At 39.6% G+C, this 17,055-nt stretch overlaps 1 protein-coding gene across 21 annotated transcripts in view; it reads left to right on the forward strand.

The window, feature by feature from the left end:
• TRPM3 (transient receptor potential cation channel subfamily M member 3) overlaps nt 1-17,055 on the forward strand; it is a gene marked incomplete at both ends in the record, with an annotated part of 787,829 nt that overhangs the window by 263,012 nt on the left and 507,762 nt on the right. For 15 of the 21 annotated variants that reach the window (XM_082657229.1, XM_082657233.1, XM_082657232.1 and 12 more), the window contains one exon: nt 11,341-11,517. The exons of the other annotated variants lie outside the window; for them this stretch is intronic. In XM_082657229.1, coding sequence (XP_082513355.1) covers nt 11,341-11,517 — 177 coding nt within the window. Of the gene's footprint in view, nt 1-11,340; nt 11,518-17,055 lie in introns of those variants that run through there. 21 annotated transcript variants of the gene reach the window in all.

Below are 17,055 nucleotides of genomic sequence, written 5' to 3' on the forward strand. Positions count from 1 at the left end.
CATTTTGAGATCCATGCTGCTTATATATGCCATTTTTTTGTTCTAAGGATTTTATTTTGAAAGAATATTCAGTATGTGGTTCACTCCAAGAATTAACCCAGGGGTGAAGAGGTGATGGGGCATAATGAAAAGAAGAAATACTGAGGCTGGAGAGTCTGGATAAGTCATCTACATCTTCTGATTCTCAGTTTGCTCATCTCTAAGATGAGGTTAAAAATAACATTTTCCTTACCTATACTTCAGCATCATTATGGATAACAAATTAGAATATGCTTGTTAAACCACTTTGTGAAGCATGTGTATCAGTTTCTGTCTTAATTATTATTGTGAGTATGATGATTATTGCTGATGTGTAGGTCAGTGTACCTATCTCCTTCAAAAGGAGATTTGCCTTTATGTGAAATAGAGGACTGCCTTCGTAAAGGTATATTCTGACATTAAGTTAAGCCCTAATAAATTGATATCATGGGAGATGTTTGAGTATGGACTAGACTGTCACAAGTGGTAAATGATTGAATTCTCTAGCATGAGTTATTTTCAGATTCAGGTCCTGATATCTATACTTTCCCCCTTTCCTCTTTCTCTTTTCCAAATCCCTCTACATTTAGAGCTTGGTCTCTACTAGCAGGTTAGAGTATAAGAATGTACTCCCTTTATTAACTTTTTTGATATCTAATAAGTAATTCTTAGACTTTTCAAGGGAATGGAGTTAAGATTTGGGGAAACAAAAAGCCAGTGAAACCCAATAAATGTGCAACCCAGTTTGCAGATAAGCACCATGAAATAACTTTAAATAACTTGAAAGAAAGGATACAACAAACATGTCTAGGTCATTCATTCATTATTTATTCATTGTACAGTCACCAAATTTTGATTGAGTTTCCATCATGTTCTAGATGTTCTGTAAGACCTGGGATATAGTTGGTAATCGTCCTAATAGAAATTACAATCAAGTAGGAGATGAAGACAAAAAATAAACAAATCATTAAATAGTTACAGATTCTGATAAGAGTAAAAAGAATTCAAACAAAAACTGCAATGGGTGATGGAGTGTAAGGCTAGAGAAATCAAGAAAGGAATCTCCAGGGAGACTACACTTAAGCAAGACCTGAAGCATGAGAAGGAGCTAATCTTGGGAAGAGCTGGAGAAAAGAGCATTAGGAGGAGAAGAAGCAACACTATGTGTAAATACCCTGTGAGAAGAAATACAGGAACTAAAAAAAAAAATCAATATGGCTGACACACGATAAATACGGAAAGGTCCATAGTTGAAGATGGAGAGTTAATAAGCAGGATCAGATCAGACTGAGATGAAGACTTTGGGCTCTATCCTAACTCCCTGGGGAGAACTGGATGGTTTTACTCATGGGGGTGCCTTAATCTGTTTTAATCCTGATTGTTTTCATAGAATCGAACTGATCATTCTCTCATCTGATCTGTAACGAACCGTTTAATTGCAAAGAATTTAATTAAGAAGCAAAGAAAACTTACACATATTAAAGACTTACCTACTTATTTTCTTTTTTTTTTAATGGTCACTTGTTTATTTATTTAAAAAAGTTTTTTTTAATTTATTTTTGGCTGTGTTGGAACTTCATTGCTGTGTGCAGGCTTTCTCTAGTTGCGGTGAGTGGGGGCTACTCTTCATTGCGGTGCACAGGCTTCTCATTGCAGTGGCTTCTCTTGTTGCAGAGAATGGGCTCTAGGTGCGTGAGCTTCAGTAGTTGCAGCACGTGGGCTCAGTAGTTGTGGCACGCGGGCCCTGGAGTGCACGGGCTTCAGTAGTTGCGGTGCGTGGGCTCAGTAGTTGTGGTTCACAGGCCCTAGGGCGTGTGGGCTTCAGTAGTTGTGGTGCGCAGGCTCAGTAGTTGTGGCTCGCGAGCTCTAGAGCACAGGCTCAGTAGTTTTAACACACGGGCTTAGTTACTCCATGGCATGTGGAATCTTCCTGGACCAGAGATCGAACCTGTGTCCACTGCATTGGCAGGCAGATTCTTAACCACTACACCACGAGGGAAGTCCCTATTTACCTATTTTCTAAAATAATAATTTAAGATTTTCGCTTTGAGATAATTTCAGGTACTATAGGACATTATAGTTCTTTCCTCTATTATCATCCCTCCACTTCCTTATTGGGGAAGGCTTCCCAGGAACACCTGGGGGTCCCATGCAGTCAGCCAGATACCCCACGCCAGCACATGTATTGTTTAGGCTCCTGTGGGTGGCTTTGGCTAGATTTAGAATAACAGCAGTCGGAATCTGATTTATTAGCCAATTTAGAAGCTATTGTTAAGTCAATTTTTTCTTTGCTACCTAATTTTCTAGTTTAACAGCTTCAGGTCAGTAGTAAAGTTTTGGTATTATTTTGTTTTCTCCCCAGATGCTTTTGTACATTTCATACAAGGGTCAAGTAACTTTGAATAATCACCATAATTTTATATGATTACACAGATACCTTTGGTATTTACTTACTATGATAGTTATCAGGCCAAGTGTATTTTTTGTATAATTGAAACTTCTTATTACCCTAGTAAGTATCTAGAATATTGTCTTTCAGTCATGAAGACTGCTGGTTTTATGAGCTATCTAACTAAAATATATGAAACTAATTCTATTGCCTTAAAAATAGATTTTATTTTTAATTTATATATTATAAAACATTACACAATATCTCAAGAGTTTATATTTGAATTAAAACCGTGGCTCTAACTTACTGTGTGAACTTGAATAAGTATTTAACCTTTCTGTGCCTCCATTTTCTCATCTAGAAAATGCATGTGGGGATAAAAGTAGGATAGTAATGAGAATTAAATGAGTTCATATATGTATATGTATATATATTCAGTATATGGAGAACTTACCCCACGTTTGCAAGAATCATGTGAATCCTTCAGAAAAATTCATTTTTCTGCTTAATAACTACTGTGTCCCGGGCCTTGTGTTAAAAATATTGGCATACCAAATGAATAAGGAGAAATCATTGTCTCACCAGAGAGACCTAAGCTTCTAGCCCAGGACAGGCTGCCCCAGCCAGATGGAACAGGAGAGTAGGGAAGGAATGTGGATGTTAGCTGTAAGAACATAAGAAACTCAGAGCTGGGAAGATCCCACATGCTGCGGAGCAGCTAAGCCCGTGCACCACAACTACTGAGCCCGCGCTCTAGAGCCCATGAGCCACAACTACTGAGCCTGCGTGCCACAACTACTGAAGCCTTCGTGCCTAGAGCCCGTGCTCCACAACAAGAGAAGCCACCACCATGAGAAGCCCGCACACCGCAATGAAGAGTAGCCCCTGCCTGCCACAACTAGAGAAACCCCATGTGGAGCAACGAAGACCCAACACAGCCAAAAATAAATAAATAAAAATAAACTAATTAATTAAAAAAACAAAAAAAAGAAACCCAGAGCTATTGGGAGAACCATTGGTCCTCCTGTGCTCTGCAGGATTCTTACGTTAAGGTTAGATGCACAAGTTACTTCTTCTGTTTTCAGATTGTGTCAGTGATCAAATACCACCTTCCTTTTGGAATGCAACCAAAAACTTGTATAGATCTTTTTGTTTTTAATTGTAGTGGTGTAGTGTGAACAGCACAGATTATAGAACCAGATGCACAGATTTTAGAATCAGACCTGGATTCAAGTCCATTTACTACCCATGTGACTGTTGACAAAAATAGTAAATAGTCAGTAATAAGAATAGGAAAGGGTTTTATTTGAGCCAAACTGAGGACTAGCCTGGAAGCCCGCTTCCCAGATTACTCTGAGAAACCGCTCCAGAGAAGCAGGGTTTTCAGTACAATTTTATATCTTGTCAGAACAAAGAACATTAAACATTTCTTCAGGGGTTACATTTCTTCAGGGTTTCAAAAAAAAAGAACAGACCAGCATGTACACAGTGAGTCAGTATGGCCTTGGCACCAGGGAAGGTAGCCTTATCATCAGAGGAGTACCAGCATTGGCATTCTAGGAAGAGGGGCATTTAATCTTTATTTTTAACATGGACATTCTTTATTTCTGGTCAATGTGCCCTTTTCTTTCATTAAAGCAGATGTACAATGTATGTTTGATAGGCCACAAACAGGCTATTTTAGTTAGCATAAAATTCAAATTAACTCACGTATAAGTCAGAGGGAGTTCCCTGTATCTCAATGTGTGAAAATTTCTTGTATTATGACTTACTGCAAGTTTCTTAACTTTTTTGAGCCTTTGGTTTTCTGAGACTACTTCCCCATCTGTAAAATGAAGATAGTAATGCTACAAATCTCATAGGTTTGTTGTGAAAACTAAATGAGCTAGGCACTTAGAAGGATTAACACACTTTAGCATATAATAAGTGCTCAAAGTTGTCAATCATCATCTTAACATTATTATAATTAACTAGTATGTTTATTTTAAAGATGAGGATTCATAAAAGTTGTATAAATTGCCCAGTGACTTAATGTGGATTCAAACCCAGTTCTTCCTGATTTCGAAATCCATGTTTGCATTGATTTTATGGTGCCTCATAAGAAAAGCAAAACAAACAAAACAAAAACTAGACCAGTCCCTTAAACACTAGAATCGTGTAATCCCCACCACTATTGTTAATTAAAATAAAAATGAAAGGCTCATGGTTGTTAAAGATGTGATTTCAGAATAAACATCAACAGTGATACATTTTATGGTAGGCTGACAAAAGTAGATAGCAAGTATAGTTTTCATTAGCTTTCTTTGTTAAAATCCTCTTTTGTGCAGATCTACTGCTTTGAGGATTTTCCAGATCACAGCATGTCTGTTTCCCAGGTGAGCAGACCTTATGGTTCAACACAGTGGTAGCCATTAGTGTCAGAAGCCCAGATGCACAAGGTGGAGTGTGCAGCTCAGGCAGTTTCTCTGCTCTCATGGGTGGGAGTCAGATGGTGTTTGAGAAGGTATATGTGAGGCATGAGCTTGAACTTGTATCATATTTGAGCATCCAGTTAGTCAAAAGATCAGACTTATGCTGCACTGTTAGCAAGGAAATAGTGAGCTTCCCTCCAATTCACATAGTTTATTCAAGCAGTAATTGGAGATTCACTGCTTAAATCCCCCTCCCAAAAGATATTCATTCACAAGTTTTGTACCAAGTTGGCCAGATTTGTGGTTTTTGTAATGGAGGATTCTCTAAAATACCTATATTCTCTCTGTATGTGGTGCACTTGAGTGTGTGTGTGTATATGTGTATGTGAGATGTCTAGGCTCAGAATAGAGAATATCTGCAATAATCAGTAGCATTGCAAGTATTAAAAGAATGCAAATATTAAGTGGTTTAGAAATGCACATCTCAAATTCCTATAGTTTTAATAAGCCTCCATGGACTCATTAAAGTTTTTGGAATTGTACAAAAAAGCAATCCCCTTTGTTAATGAAAGTATTAGGGTTTCAAAGCTTGCATGAGGATGTATTTTAGCTCTTGGCCTTTGAATACTTGTTATACGTTTGTGTGTGTGTGTGTGTGTGATTTCTATTTTTGATGAAACAGAAACTGCTTATATACCTTAATGTTTTCCAACTGAAACATTTTATATATTAAAGCTTTGTACTCTGTTAGTGGAATATACGATCTCCTCCCAGCTGCAGAAAGGAAAGCAGTAAGTAAAGGCAGGTGTGTTTTCTTCTGTGTTTTCTGAAGCTTATCCTCTTACTGGAACAAGCAAAGGAGGAAATGAAGGCGTTTTGCTTTGCTTTTCCTAGAGCAGCAGCTTTGGGAAAGACAGTACATTTGATGTCATATTATTAATAATCAATTACTAATATTTTTTGAGCTTTTACCATGTGCTGGTTCCTCTTTTGAGGGTTCTGCATATATTAGCTAATTAACTTCACAGTATTCCTTTGACATAGGTAGTAGTATTATCCCCAAGTTACAGATGAAAAAACTAAAGCATGGTAAGGTTAAGAAACTTGCCAAAGCTACATGAAATGGTAAAGCTGGGGTTCAAATCCAGGCCATTGGCTGTATGGCCTGTGCTCTTAAGCACTATGCCAGTGGTTTCAGTGAAAGAGGTAACAATCATCATCACCATTCATCATAATTACACTTAAATGTGTGTTTACTATATAAGCACTGTGCCAATTGATTTTAATCTTCACAAACATCTTGAGGTGGAAACTGCTGTAGACCCCATTTTACAACATGGAAACTAAGACTCTGGGAGGTTAACCGGCCCAGGGCTACACAGCTGTGAGAGGTAAGAGTTGAGTTTGAATTAAATCTGACTGCAAAGCTAGCAAATAAAGACAGGGAGAAGGAAACACAGACTAATCCCTGCCCATTTCTAGATAACATGGCTTCTCATTAGCTGGAGCTTATCAGTACCTCCATTCCAGGGGCAAAAAAGAGGAAATTACATGCATTTCAGGCTTCAGATACAGTGGAGGTCGGTTTGTAACAGAGGTTCTATATGGCACACTTCACTTAGGGAGGGGGGGGGGAGTCAGTTATTAAACTGTAGGTTGAGTAAACTAATTAATTCATGAAGAAAAATTTTTAAAGAAACTAAATTATTAGTGAGTTTGCCCTCAGAGCTCCCTACAGGACCTTTATGAGAAGTAATTAAAGAGGATTAGACACCATTATACTTAAAGTGCCCTATGACATAATATTGACTATAACCATGAAGAGGGTTTTTACATAATGCTACTCCATCATGTGAAGAAGGATCAAAGGTCCAAGATGTCCAGTATGGAGAAGAGATTTGAGTGGAGCTTGTTGCCTGTCTTTATACTTTGGGAGAACATTCTCTGGAAGAGAAACTTGACTGGGAAGTTCCAGGGAGACACATTTTATCTTAGTTGTAGGAAGAACTTCCTCTCAACTAGAGCTGTCCACCCGTGGAATGGGATGCCTTAGAAACACACCCACTCCCTGCCACTGCATGCAGAGGGGGGGATAGCACTCAAGGAGCCGGGGAGAAGTGGAGTAGACAACTATTCTAATTTTGAGACCTTTTAATTTTATACAGCATAAATGTTTAAGCTACTTACCTGAGTGAGTCATGGGTTTTAATAGATTTTAATGTATGTTAGAATCTATTATCTATAAAAGATACCAAAAGGGGAAGAATAAATGTAGAAAAAAATTAATCTACTTGGAAAACATATTTGAAACTAAATTAAGAACTGTTCTGTATCAATGGAATCTATAAAGAGATTTAATACCTTAGAAAATATTGTTGAAGGATCTAAAATTTCTAAAAATTTTATTTGCGGTTAAAGCGAAGAGAGAGGAAAAGCATGGTTTTTTGATAAAAATGATAAATTGCCAGTGCTCACAACACAAGTGTTTTTCTGATAAAAGTGATGAATTATCAGACACAACAAATAGGGTGATGATATTGAAATTACAAAATATTAAGGCAAATGAAGTTATCTTGCAAAAGCTTACCCTTGGACTGGTTTCTGCTATTTCACTGGGATGCTTGAGTATCGTCCTTCTGAACTAGGTACACTACATTCACTGTGAGAGCCTCGAAATATCTGTTCATTTAACGTCAGATACCTATGAATTTCCGTGTTTTAACAACATTGTGAAAAATTACACTGGAGCATATTTTAAAAACACATTTTAGGCGGCAGATTTGGAACACTGAACCACCCGTATACTGTGTCATTTCCTTTCTGTTTTCTTAGGTTTCCATGGATCAGCCTCTTGTATATCTAAGAAATATAAGGGAAGACAGTGTGCAAAGTGGAGCAATGCTATGTAGAGGATGCCATGATTTTTTTAAAGAGAGGGAATGTGGTTTTCAAAAGGAAGGCAGGCAGCCTGTCTGTACTGTGGCTCGTCGTCAGCATTGAGACAGCTCAAATCTTATCATAATTCTTAAATTTAGCATCATTAAGACAGGAAGTAAAACACAAAGATGATCAGTGGGAAGTGGGCTTACATAGCATAGGAGAAAATTAGTTCAAAGGCAGGCTTCAGAGAGCAGAGATTTGATGCGCTGGGCTTGCTATTTTGGGAGATACTGAAAGCTGATGTGGTCATGTCAGGCTTTTAAGTCTGTTGGAATTTATTGTGTAGCTTTGTAAACATCCACATTCATAAAATTGGTAAACAAGCATTTTGGATTTATGAGAGGCAGACGTCTGGGGCTGGGCTTGCTCCCCTCTGCTCTTTCCTCATTAGACTCCTCTCTAAAAGCCAGGAAGACATCATTCCATGTGAAAATATCATTTCTTGAAGCAGGGTGGGATCCTGAAAACTGCTTCAGATGTTGTGATAGGAAACAGTTGTGGCCCAAACTATTCCAACAATGGAAGAAAAACCTTCTCTCATGCACTGTCATTCTTCTTTGATCTTTACTTCTTTTGTGTAGTCTCCAATTCTCTAGAGGTTTTGTGCTCGCTCTTCTAATTGCCATTAGAGAGGGCTGTGAATCCTCCTACTTCTCCATTCCGCAGAGTTCCAAACTATTCTCTTTGACCAAAGTTATTTAGTAAAAATTAAGGGGGCTAGGAGGATCAAAGGCTGTGTGTTTTCAGAATGATGCTGTCCTTTTTTTTTTTGCGGTACGCGGGCCTCTCACTGTTGTGGCCTCTCCCGTTGTGGAGCACAGGCTCCGGACGCGCAGGCTCAGCGGCCATGGCTCACGGGCCCAGCTGCTCCATGGCATGTGGGATCCTCCCGGACTGGGGCACGAACCCGTGTCCCCTGCATCGGCAGGCGGACTCTCAACCACTGCTCCACCAGGGAAGCCCCGATGCTGTCCTTTTTGTGGGGTCCCTTAACAGTGAGGAACAGTTGGAGCAGGGGAAAGTCAACTGCAGTGTTTCAGCATTTTAACCAACCACTTAATAGCGTTTAATAGCTTAGGGAGGTTGGTGCCTGGTAGCCTAACCAAAGGCAACATCTTGCAATCTGATGAATACCACTCTGCAGTATAGCATGAGGAAATCCATACTGCTGTCTTAGTTTCCCACTTTTCTCTTTACCCCATTTATTAATCTCATGGTAACTCATAAGGAGCTGTCAGGTTTAATCTGCCTTGCTTGACTTCATTACCTGGTACTAAAAGTGTATACACTTGTGCATGCTTAAGGGAATCATCAGCAGGTTCCCACCTCAGCATCAGTGCTTGCTACCTGGAAGATAAATCATGGTATAGGAGACTCAGTATACGCCAGGCACTGTTCTGAGTGCTTTACTGATCTCTTAGCTGACTTAGTCTTCACAGCCTTAGGTGTGTGGTTCATTTTTATCTCCATTTTACAGATGAGGACTCTAAGGTGCAGAGTAGGCCGGTAAATTACCCAAGGCCAGGGTCAGAATTAGAGTTTGAACCATGCAGCCTGATTCTAGAATTCATGATATTTACTATATCAACGTCAAACCAAAGAAATAATTTGAAACAAATGCTGAGCATTTTTTCTTCATGGTCTTTTAGCTCAACTCTTATGTAGGGTTAAATCACCAGAAAACTGAAGCAGTAGCTTAAATGCTGTGGCTGCCATAACTATGAAAGAAATAGGAAAGAAGATAAGCTTGTCTTTATAGTCTTGTAGACTGGTTTCAGTCTAAATCCCAGTTTTATTAGTTATGTCATTACTAATTCTTAATTACTCATTACGAATTTCTCAAGACCTCAGTTGCTCAATCTGTGAAATGTGGATATGACAGTAGCATGTACTACATAGAGTTATTGTTGATGTGAACTTACGTAATGCATTTAGAGTGCCTAGCACAATGCTTGACACAGACATGTTAGCTGTTACTGTTTTAAGCTGCCTTTAATCTCTGGTGGAAATAGAATGGTGGCAGATAGTGAACCAACTGTGTGTGAGTGGGGTCTATAAAGTGATATTGGTTAATAGAAGGAAATCAGATGCATGAATTTTATTACACAAGGCAAGTCAATAGTCTGGATTCTACCCATGGACTAGATTTTCTATAAAAAAAATTCTTAGTGTCCTTAGATCTGTAACACAGGACCGTTGTGAGGGAAATACAGTTGTAATGTGGTGTTTCAGGTATATTACACTCCAGGGAGGATCCATGTTGCTCCAAATTCTGAATTACAGCAGCGTCTCCGTGTATCACATCTGCTCTCACATCTCCCGTTTCTGCTTCAGAATGCATAATAGTCATGGAGCTGGGATTTACCATTCTCTTCTAGTTAATTAAAAATTGAAAATCAGTACAGTCATAGGGAGGGACATAAAGAGGAAGAATAAGCTGGAAATGCTCTAAGGATGTGAGGGTTCTCCTGGGCAGCCGTCAGTCAGCTGCACTCACTGACGTCCGATTCCTCGGGATGGGGGCGTTTACGTGGGGCTGGTGACTTCCTCTTCCCACCCACCTCACTGCCTTCAACTGGGAGAGTTCCCCTTTATGCTTTCTCACCACAGGAGCCCTAAAGACTGTTCACACCACCGCAGCAACTCTCTCTTAAAGCTACCCGTAGGAAATGGTGGGGGTGGGTATCCCCAATTCAGGAAACTCCATCTTTTATAGAAAGCATTCCATGTGGCACCTTAAGGGTTAAACTTTTGTTGCAGATAGAGTATCAGGTGGCTTTTCAGGATGGGATAACCCCCAATTTAGAAACTGCCATTTCTAAAAGGTAAGCCAAAGATACATTAGTTTACACTGCTTTCTATGAAAGGAATAACTCACCGCTTCCACTGTGTGTGTTAGTTTGCTTCTCTCTCTGCCGTCTGCCTCCTCTAATCTATATAATGTATATATCAGGGTGAGGACTGTCAGTCACAGTTAATAAAAAACCCAGAACATGACAGAGATCTCTTTTATTGTAGATACATTTTACAATAGCTCTCAATTTATTGTGTCACATAAATCAAAAGTATTTATCTTATCATTCGGAGGCATTCCCTTCTGCTTCTGTGTCCTAGCCCCTCCCCCCTGTGCCAATTTCCAGTCCCTCAGAGATGCTTTGTACCAGAAAGTGCAAGTTCCCCGTTCTCGCTTTATTGATGTTTCCTTTTGCTCTCCTCCTGGCTCCCCCCCAAACCAAGTGAGCAGAACAAATGGCCAGGGTTTTCCCCCAATGCCTGACCTGCGTTTACTGGGAGGAGAGCAGGAGAGGGAGCGCACATTCTGAGCAGGCTGCTCTGACTCCGACCGCTGGCTGTTCCGTGCAGGCTGTCCCTCTCCTTCAAAACCGTGCATCCCCTCCCCGAAGCAGCAGGCAGTGTGCCTCCATTCAGCCACGTTTGGTATGCATGAGCACGGCTGCAGGGAGAGGGGAGGTGGCTTTCTTAAGAAGGTTCAGTGGCTCAGGCAGCGCCACTTGACTAGTCTCCCAAGTTGCAGGAAGCCTTTGCCCTGATGGAATTCTCAGGTGTGGAGATGACCATGGGATGCCAGGACTGTGGGGGACCGTTTATTTTCTAGGCACTGCTCAGGTTTGCGGCTTCTGGTTTTCCCGGTGGAATTTGGACGGGGTCATGAATCAAACTGATGCTCCTCGACCCCTAAACTGGACCATCCGGAAGCTGTGCCACGCAGCCTTTCTCCCATCTGTCAGACTTCTTAAGGTACTGTAACTTGCTGCTTTGAATGGCTCTCATTGTGCTTTGCAGGTCTAAATACCCAACTTTGCACTTGGGCTGGGACACACCTTTTGGGGAGTATAGATGCCTTGTAGTACTGGCTCTGCTGCCCATGGCTGGAGAGAGGTTCTAAACGCCCCTCACCCCATGGTGTCAGGGAGGGAGGATGGTCTGAGCCACATTTGAGAATGAGATTGTGGTGGTAGAGAATGGGCTGCCTGAGTGCTCCCCACCCCAAATCCCTAAAATAGAGATAATTAACTTCTTTGGGAGGGTGGGAACAGTGGTGGGAGTGAAATCTCTTACTCCTGTGTGTTTGGCTCCTGGATTATTTTCCCTCCCTGGGGAAGCCTTTCGACCCAGTTTTCCTTTAAATGGAACCTGGGAGAACAAAGGATTCTCCTTATTAGTTTAAAAGCCCTGTGTCCTTAGGTGGTCTCTCAGATAAAGACAAAGAACAAGCCTCATCAGATTGTGACTTTTTTGGTGACTTTTTGTTTTTTTAAAGGCATGATAATTTTAGTCTCTTAAGTGAAGTCGGTAGTGGAAAATTATTGTTAGATATATACCGAGTGTGTGCCTCTAGCTTTCTCTCTAGCTGAGTTACACAAAAGAATGGTAGTATACCTGAGCTAGGATGCTACCTGGTGTCTGCAGCACTCCTCTTTCTAGAAGCAAATACATTAAAGATACTGAGAAATTCCCCACAACTTCATAATAATTCATCTTCATCATCTGCCTTGTAGGGAAGGAAATACAAGTAAAATTTAAAAGGTGCAGAAAACAAGTATTATTTTCCCTCAGAAAAGAGAATGTGGTAATACTTATTTGGGAAAAGTGCATATCTCTGGATGTTCCTCCCACATCCATGTGGCGTTAAAAAGGCAAGGTGAAGTTCTTAATTCTCTTTTCCATATTAATATGATACTGTGATATAATGACCACTGGACCTTGAGTCCAGTGTCACAATAGAGGATTAATAAGTTAACCCTGAATAAATTACACTTGGAACATTTTTTTTTTTCTGAGGCTGTGTTCTAGTTGGGTCAAATTTGATGTGGAAAATTAGTTCTGTACAGCTAAGTGGCTTCTTACAATGGAGTATTATCTTGTCTGAGTTTCCTTTATTCTGTTCAGCACAAACTGAGATTAACTTTCTCAAAGGCTACCCTTACGTACTGTTCAAACACCTATCATATTGTTGTTATGATGGTGGTTTGCTTCCTTTCTAAAAGAGTATTTTGGAGGAAAAGCAGGTTTGAGAGTGGGAGAGAAGTTTCCTTGCATATAAGGGTTTTTGCTGTATTGGAACAACATGCGTGATAGGGCATGAAAAAGAATGAGGCCAGGGAACCAACAAACAAATGTAAATTTTCTTCCAGAATTACTCCTGAATCCAGGATCTGGGGCGAAGAGTGTCTTGTCAAACCTAACTATGACTGAGAAAATTGACTTTAGCAATTCCATGTGCAATAAGAAGCATTTTTCAGTTAAATCATTCATTGGCTTTACCCCAAAGTAATGCTTTTTAACTTACATAATGATTTTTTAAACAGGTGTGTGTATACCACCTTCAATATATTATTCATTAATACTCTCATTTTTTTAATGGAAATGTTATTTATCATTTGCTAGTCACAGAACCAGCAGAGAAGTATCTCTTTGAGGTATATTACTTATTTTTAGAAGAGCTGTCATCTTTTTTAGCTGAGAGTACCATCCATGCTATATACCAGCAGACATTGTCAGTACTACACCAATACCATGGTTGGCATACAGCTCGGTCTTACCATGGTTTATTAACATGGTGCTTTATAACAATTCATTCTAATAAAGTACATTCATGAGTATCCTTCCAATTCTCTCAATATCTGAAAGATAGGATTTGTTTTACCTGAGAACTTTCTTTCCAAATGACATCTGTATTTTTTGAAAGATTATACCTGTCCTAGGAGACTTCAGATATTGAGCACATTTCAAACTAGAAAAAAAAAGTGCTACCAAATTCTTTCAGCAATATTTGGAAAGAAATAAAAGCTGCTTTTGTATATGAGTTATTGTATTATCAACATTCTGGATATGAATGCCATGTAATTTTTTCCCCTCTGGATTGTTGCTGTCATTGTCTTTGCTTTCCTAGTCCCTGTGTATTCTTGCTCTGCTTTTACATTTTGAGTAGAAGGGAAGTTTCTGAGTAATCATTTGCAACTGTTGCCCAGTGTTCTTCCTGGTTTAGTCTATAAATTAAATATTTAATAACCGCAATCCTACTGTTCTTTCCGTACTTTCTGCTGGTTCTCTGCCTCTCCTCCTCCTCTCTCAGTCTCTTATTCTCTCCCCTACACTACCCCAACCATGGTAGTATAGTGGATGGATTCTCTGGAGTCTGTTGAAATTGGAAGTGAATAAACCCAGTTCTCCTATTCAATAGGTAATGTTTGTTCCTCTTTCAAGCTTTTTCTGGTGTGATATGCCCTTTCCAATGCCCTGACTTGTCAGTAAATGCAGTTTAGGACATGATGGCATGATTAGATTTAACTAAACTCAGGTCGCTCACCGTTTCTGACAGACGGGGCTCAAGCCAATTTCCCTCCCTATCCTTTCCTTGAAAATGTGTGTTTCTTTGCTAACTTACTTCAGTACCATGCTAATGTTTAGAAATGGCTTCATAATCCTGTTTCCTGTATTTCCCATTTCCTAATGAAAACGGGATACTAAAGAATTAGAAGGGAAAGGGCAGCATCTGAAGCATGAATTAAACCCAATGAGTGGTGGAATATACTTATTATTCCTTCTGAAAACATCTCATTTGTTGTTTTGTCCATCTCAGAGAAAATTTTGAACATGCCAACCAACTCACATTTTGAATTTGGGATTGCATTCAGAAATATCATTTGAAAATGAATTTTTGAACAGGCACATGACCATGATAGCCAAAAGTCAGAGGCTGTTTTCAAACGGATACATTTCAAATGGGACCCTTTCCAAAATGTTTCTCTTCAGTTGTCATTTGCTTCATTCTTATGTGTTTCAAGATTTCATCTTATTATTAATCTCCAAAAGTCTAATTTATTTCAGTGATAGAATGTTCTTAGCATATTTTATATTCATTGTAAGGTCTGTCTCTGACGTTGTTTTATTTGGGAGATTTTATTTTGGTTACTTCTGTTGAATTTGAATATCAATTTTAGAGCAGAGAGCTTTCTTTGTATTGACGTCTTGGTAGACTTAGTAAAGGGGCTTCTGAAAAGTGGATTGCTTTGGGGAAAAGGAAACTCTGCACTTGTAACAGACTTTGGATACACATGTTTAAGCCAGTTTCTTAATGAAGACCAAATGGTCTGTATCATTTTATGATTTTCAAAGAAAGAGTATGACTTTGCCACTTTGAGTAATGTCAGAAAGAGATTAAATAAATTATACTTTGGACAGTTAGGCCTAAACACTGGGTCCTAATTCCTTCATGTTCCTAATCACCTGTGTGACCTTGGGAAATTACTTAACTCTCTGTAACTTGGTGTCCTTCTCTTTAAAATGAAGAGTTTAGGTCTTGACTTAGATTCAGTGCTATGATTCCCTGTGGTGAAGGCTGCCATGCTCTGTGGGCATGGAAGAACATAGTCTATTGAGGCTAAAAGTAGTTAATCTGTATTGAACATTAAACTGGAAGAACTAGAACAGTCAGCAGAGTTTAGATCATAAAGGGCCTTGTCTGCTAAGCCAAGGCAGTTGACAATGATCCTGAAAATGAGGGAGGGCCATTAAAGGGGTCTTAGCAGAGAAGCGATTGCTAGATTCAGCTATTAAATAGATTGCTTTGGCTGTAGTGTCTAGAGTGGATGGGAGATGGTAGGATTGGAAGCTGAGAGATTAAATTAGAGGCCTGACGAGTTCATGAGGACCAGGGCTAAGGCAAAAGTAATGAAGGTAAAATAAATAGGGACTTGTTAAATCGATCAGTTGTGGTGGAAGAAAGAATCTAGGATACCTTCAGATATCCTACTTTGCTGTCTCATGGTCCCAGTGGTGGTGTTTCCAGTGTCTGAGAATAAAGGTCCTGAGAAGGAAAGACAGAACTTCTTGATTGGTGGTTCTTTGGTGAGCTAGAAAGGGTATGCCAGTTACTAATTCTAGTGGGACTAAGACAAAAGTAAGGAATGTAACTTCATGTCATCGATGAGTAAGAGCCCCATTGGATGCCTGATAGCAGAACTCTTTGATTAAATAATATACAATCAGAAATATCACTTCTAGTTTTCTTAGATTGTTTTTTTTTTGCTCTTATAAAACAATGCATAGTAAATTCCCAATTTTTTGAAATCCAGTCAGAAAGCTCAGAGTTTCATTTCATTTTTTTCCCTCCTTTCCCTCTTTTATGTTATTATGCAAAAGAGGGATAAATGAAGGTGAACTGGGTATGACACAAGAGAAATAATTGAAAGAGCAGTGATCAAGTTAGGCTACCAGATCACAAATTCTGCCCAAGTACCAATGTTTTCTACTCCTGTAATTTCGTGTCATGGTAACCAATATCCATTGTATTGTCCCTGAAGCATAGCAAGATCCTGATGACAAAATAAGTTGGGTCTGTCTTCTACAGTTGATGCCAGGCATTCCAGAAACTGACTTCCCTTTGCTATTCTCAAGCTCTTAGAAAAAATTATGTTGAGATTCATTTCAATTTGTGTGTTAAATTTATTACTTTTAATGTCTTCTTTTCACATCTAAAATTCTGAATCTTTACATGGCAGGTAGAATAATATTAATACACCAGAGCTTTTCCTTAGCCAGGACAAGGCACTCCTAAACCACATGCTGGTGAGTAGCCATTAAGTTCCCACAAGAAGAGAGGAAACATACACCTATTATATCTAGATATGTTTATGAATGGTGGTAAGTGAGGTCAGGGAACTTGTTATGGACCAATTCCACTAAGCACCTTAAAGATGGGAAGCTTGAAGAATAAATTGCTTTTAGGAAAATGCAGTGTGTGGTTAGGCAAATTTTAAGGGCTACTAATAAAGAAACTTCTGTCTTTCCATCTCAGTATGCCAGCCTCAGATTCCCTTTAAGAAAATAAGAAAAAGAAAAGAAAATGTGCCCAAACTAAAACCCAGGAGAGACAAAATCTGTCTGGTGTGTTTCAAGGGGTGCCTTCAACTCAGACTGCTGAACAGTGACCATGTGATTTGCCTTTTTGTGAAATGTTCCTCGGGCAGCCTGAAGGAAATTCCTGAGGCAACAAGAAACCTGTCTCTCTGGAGAGCTTTGTCTTCTGATGCCCACTATTGTGGAGTAAAGAATGAAAGTGTGTGGTCACTGCAGAATGAGGAAGGGCATAGCTGGGATGTCCAAGCTCAGGACCATCTGGTTCTGGGATGACTTGTGGAGTCACAGTAAAGTGGGACAAGGTCTGTGTCAAGGAAAAGGGTTCTGCCTTCCCTGTAGATGACTTCCTACAGGGGGCAGGTGGGGAGGCGGGCGGGGGAACACTGCCTCTCTAGCAGTGGCTTTACATTCCTC

The sequence above is a fragment of the Grampus griseus genome, assembly GCF_964374135.1.
Source record: "Grampus griseus genome assembly, chromosome: 6".
Taxonomy (NCBI): Eukaryota; Metazoa; Chordata; class Mammalia; order Artiodactyla; family Delphinidae; genus Grampus; species Grampus griseus.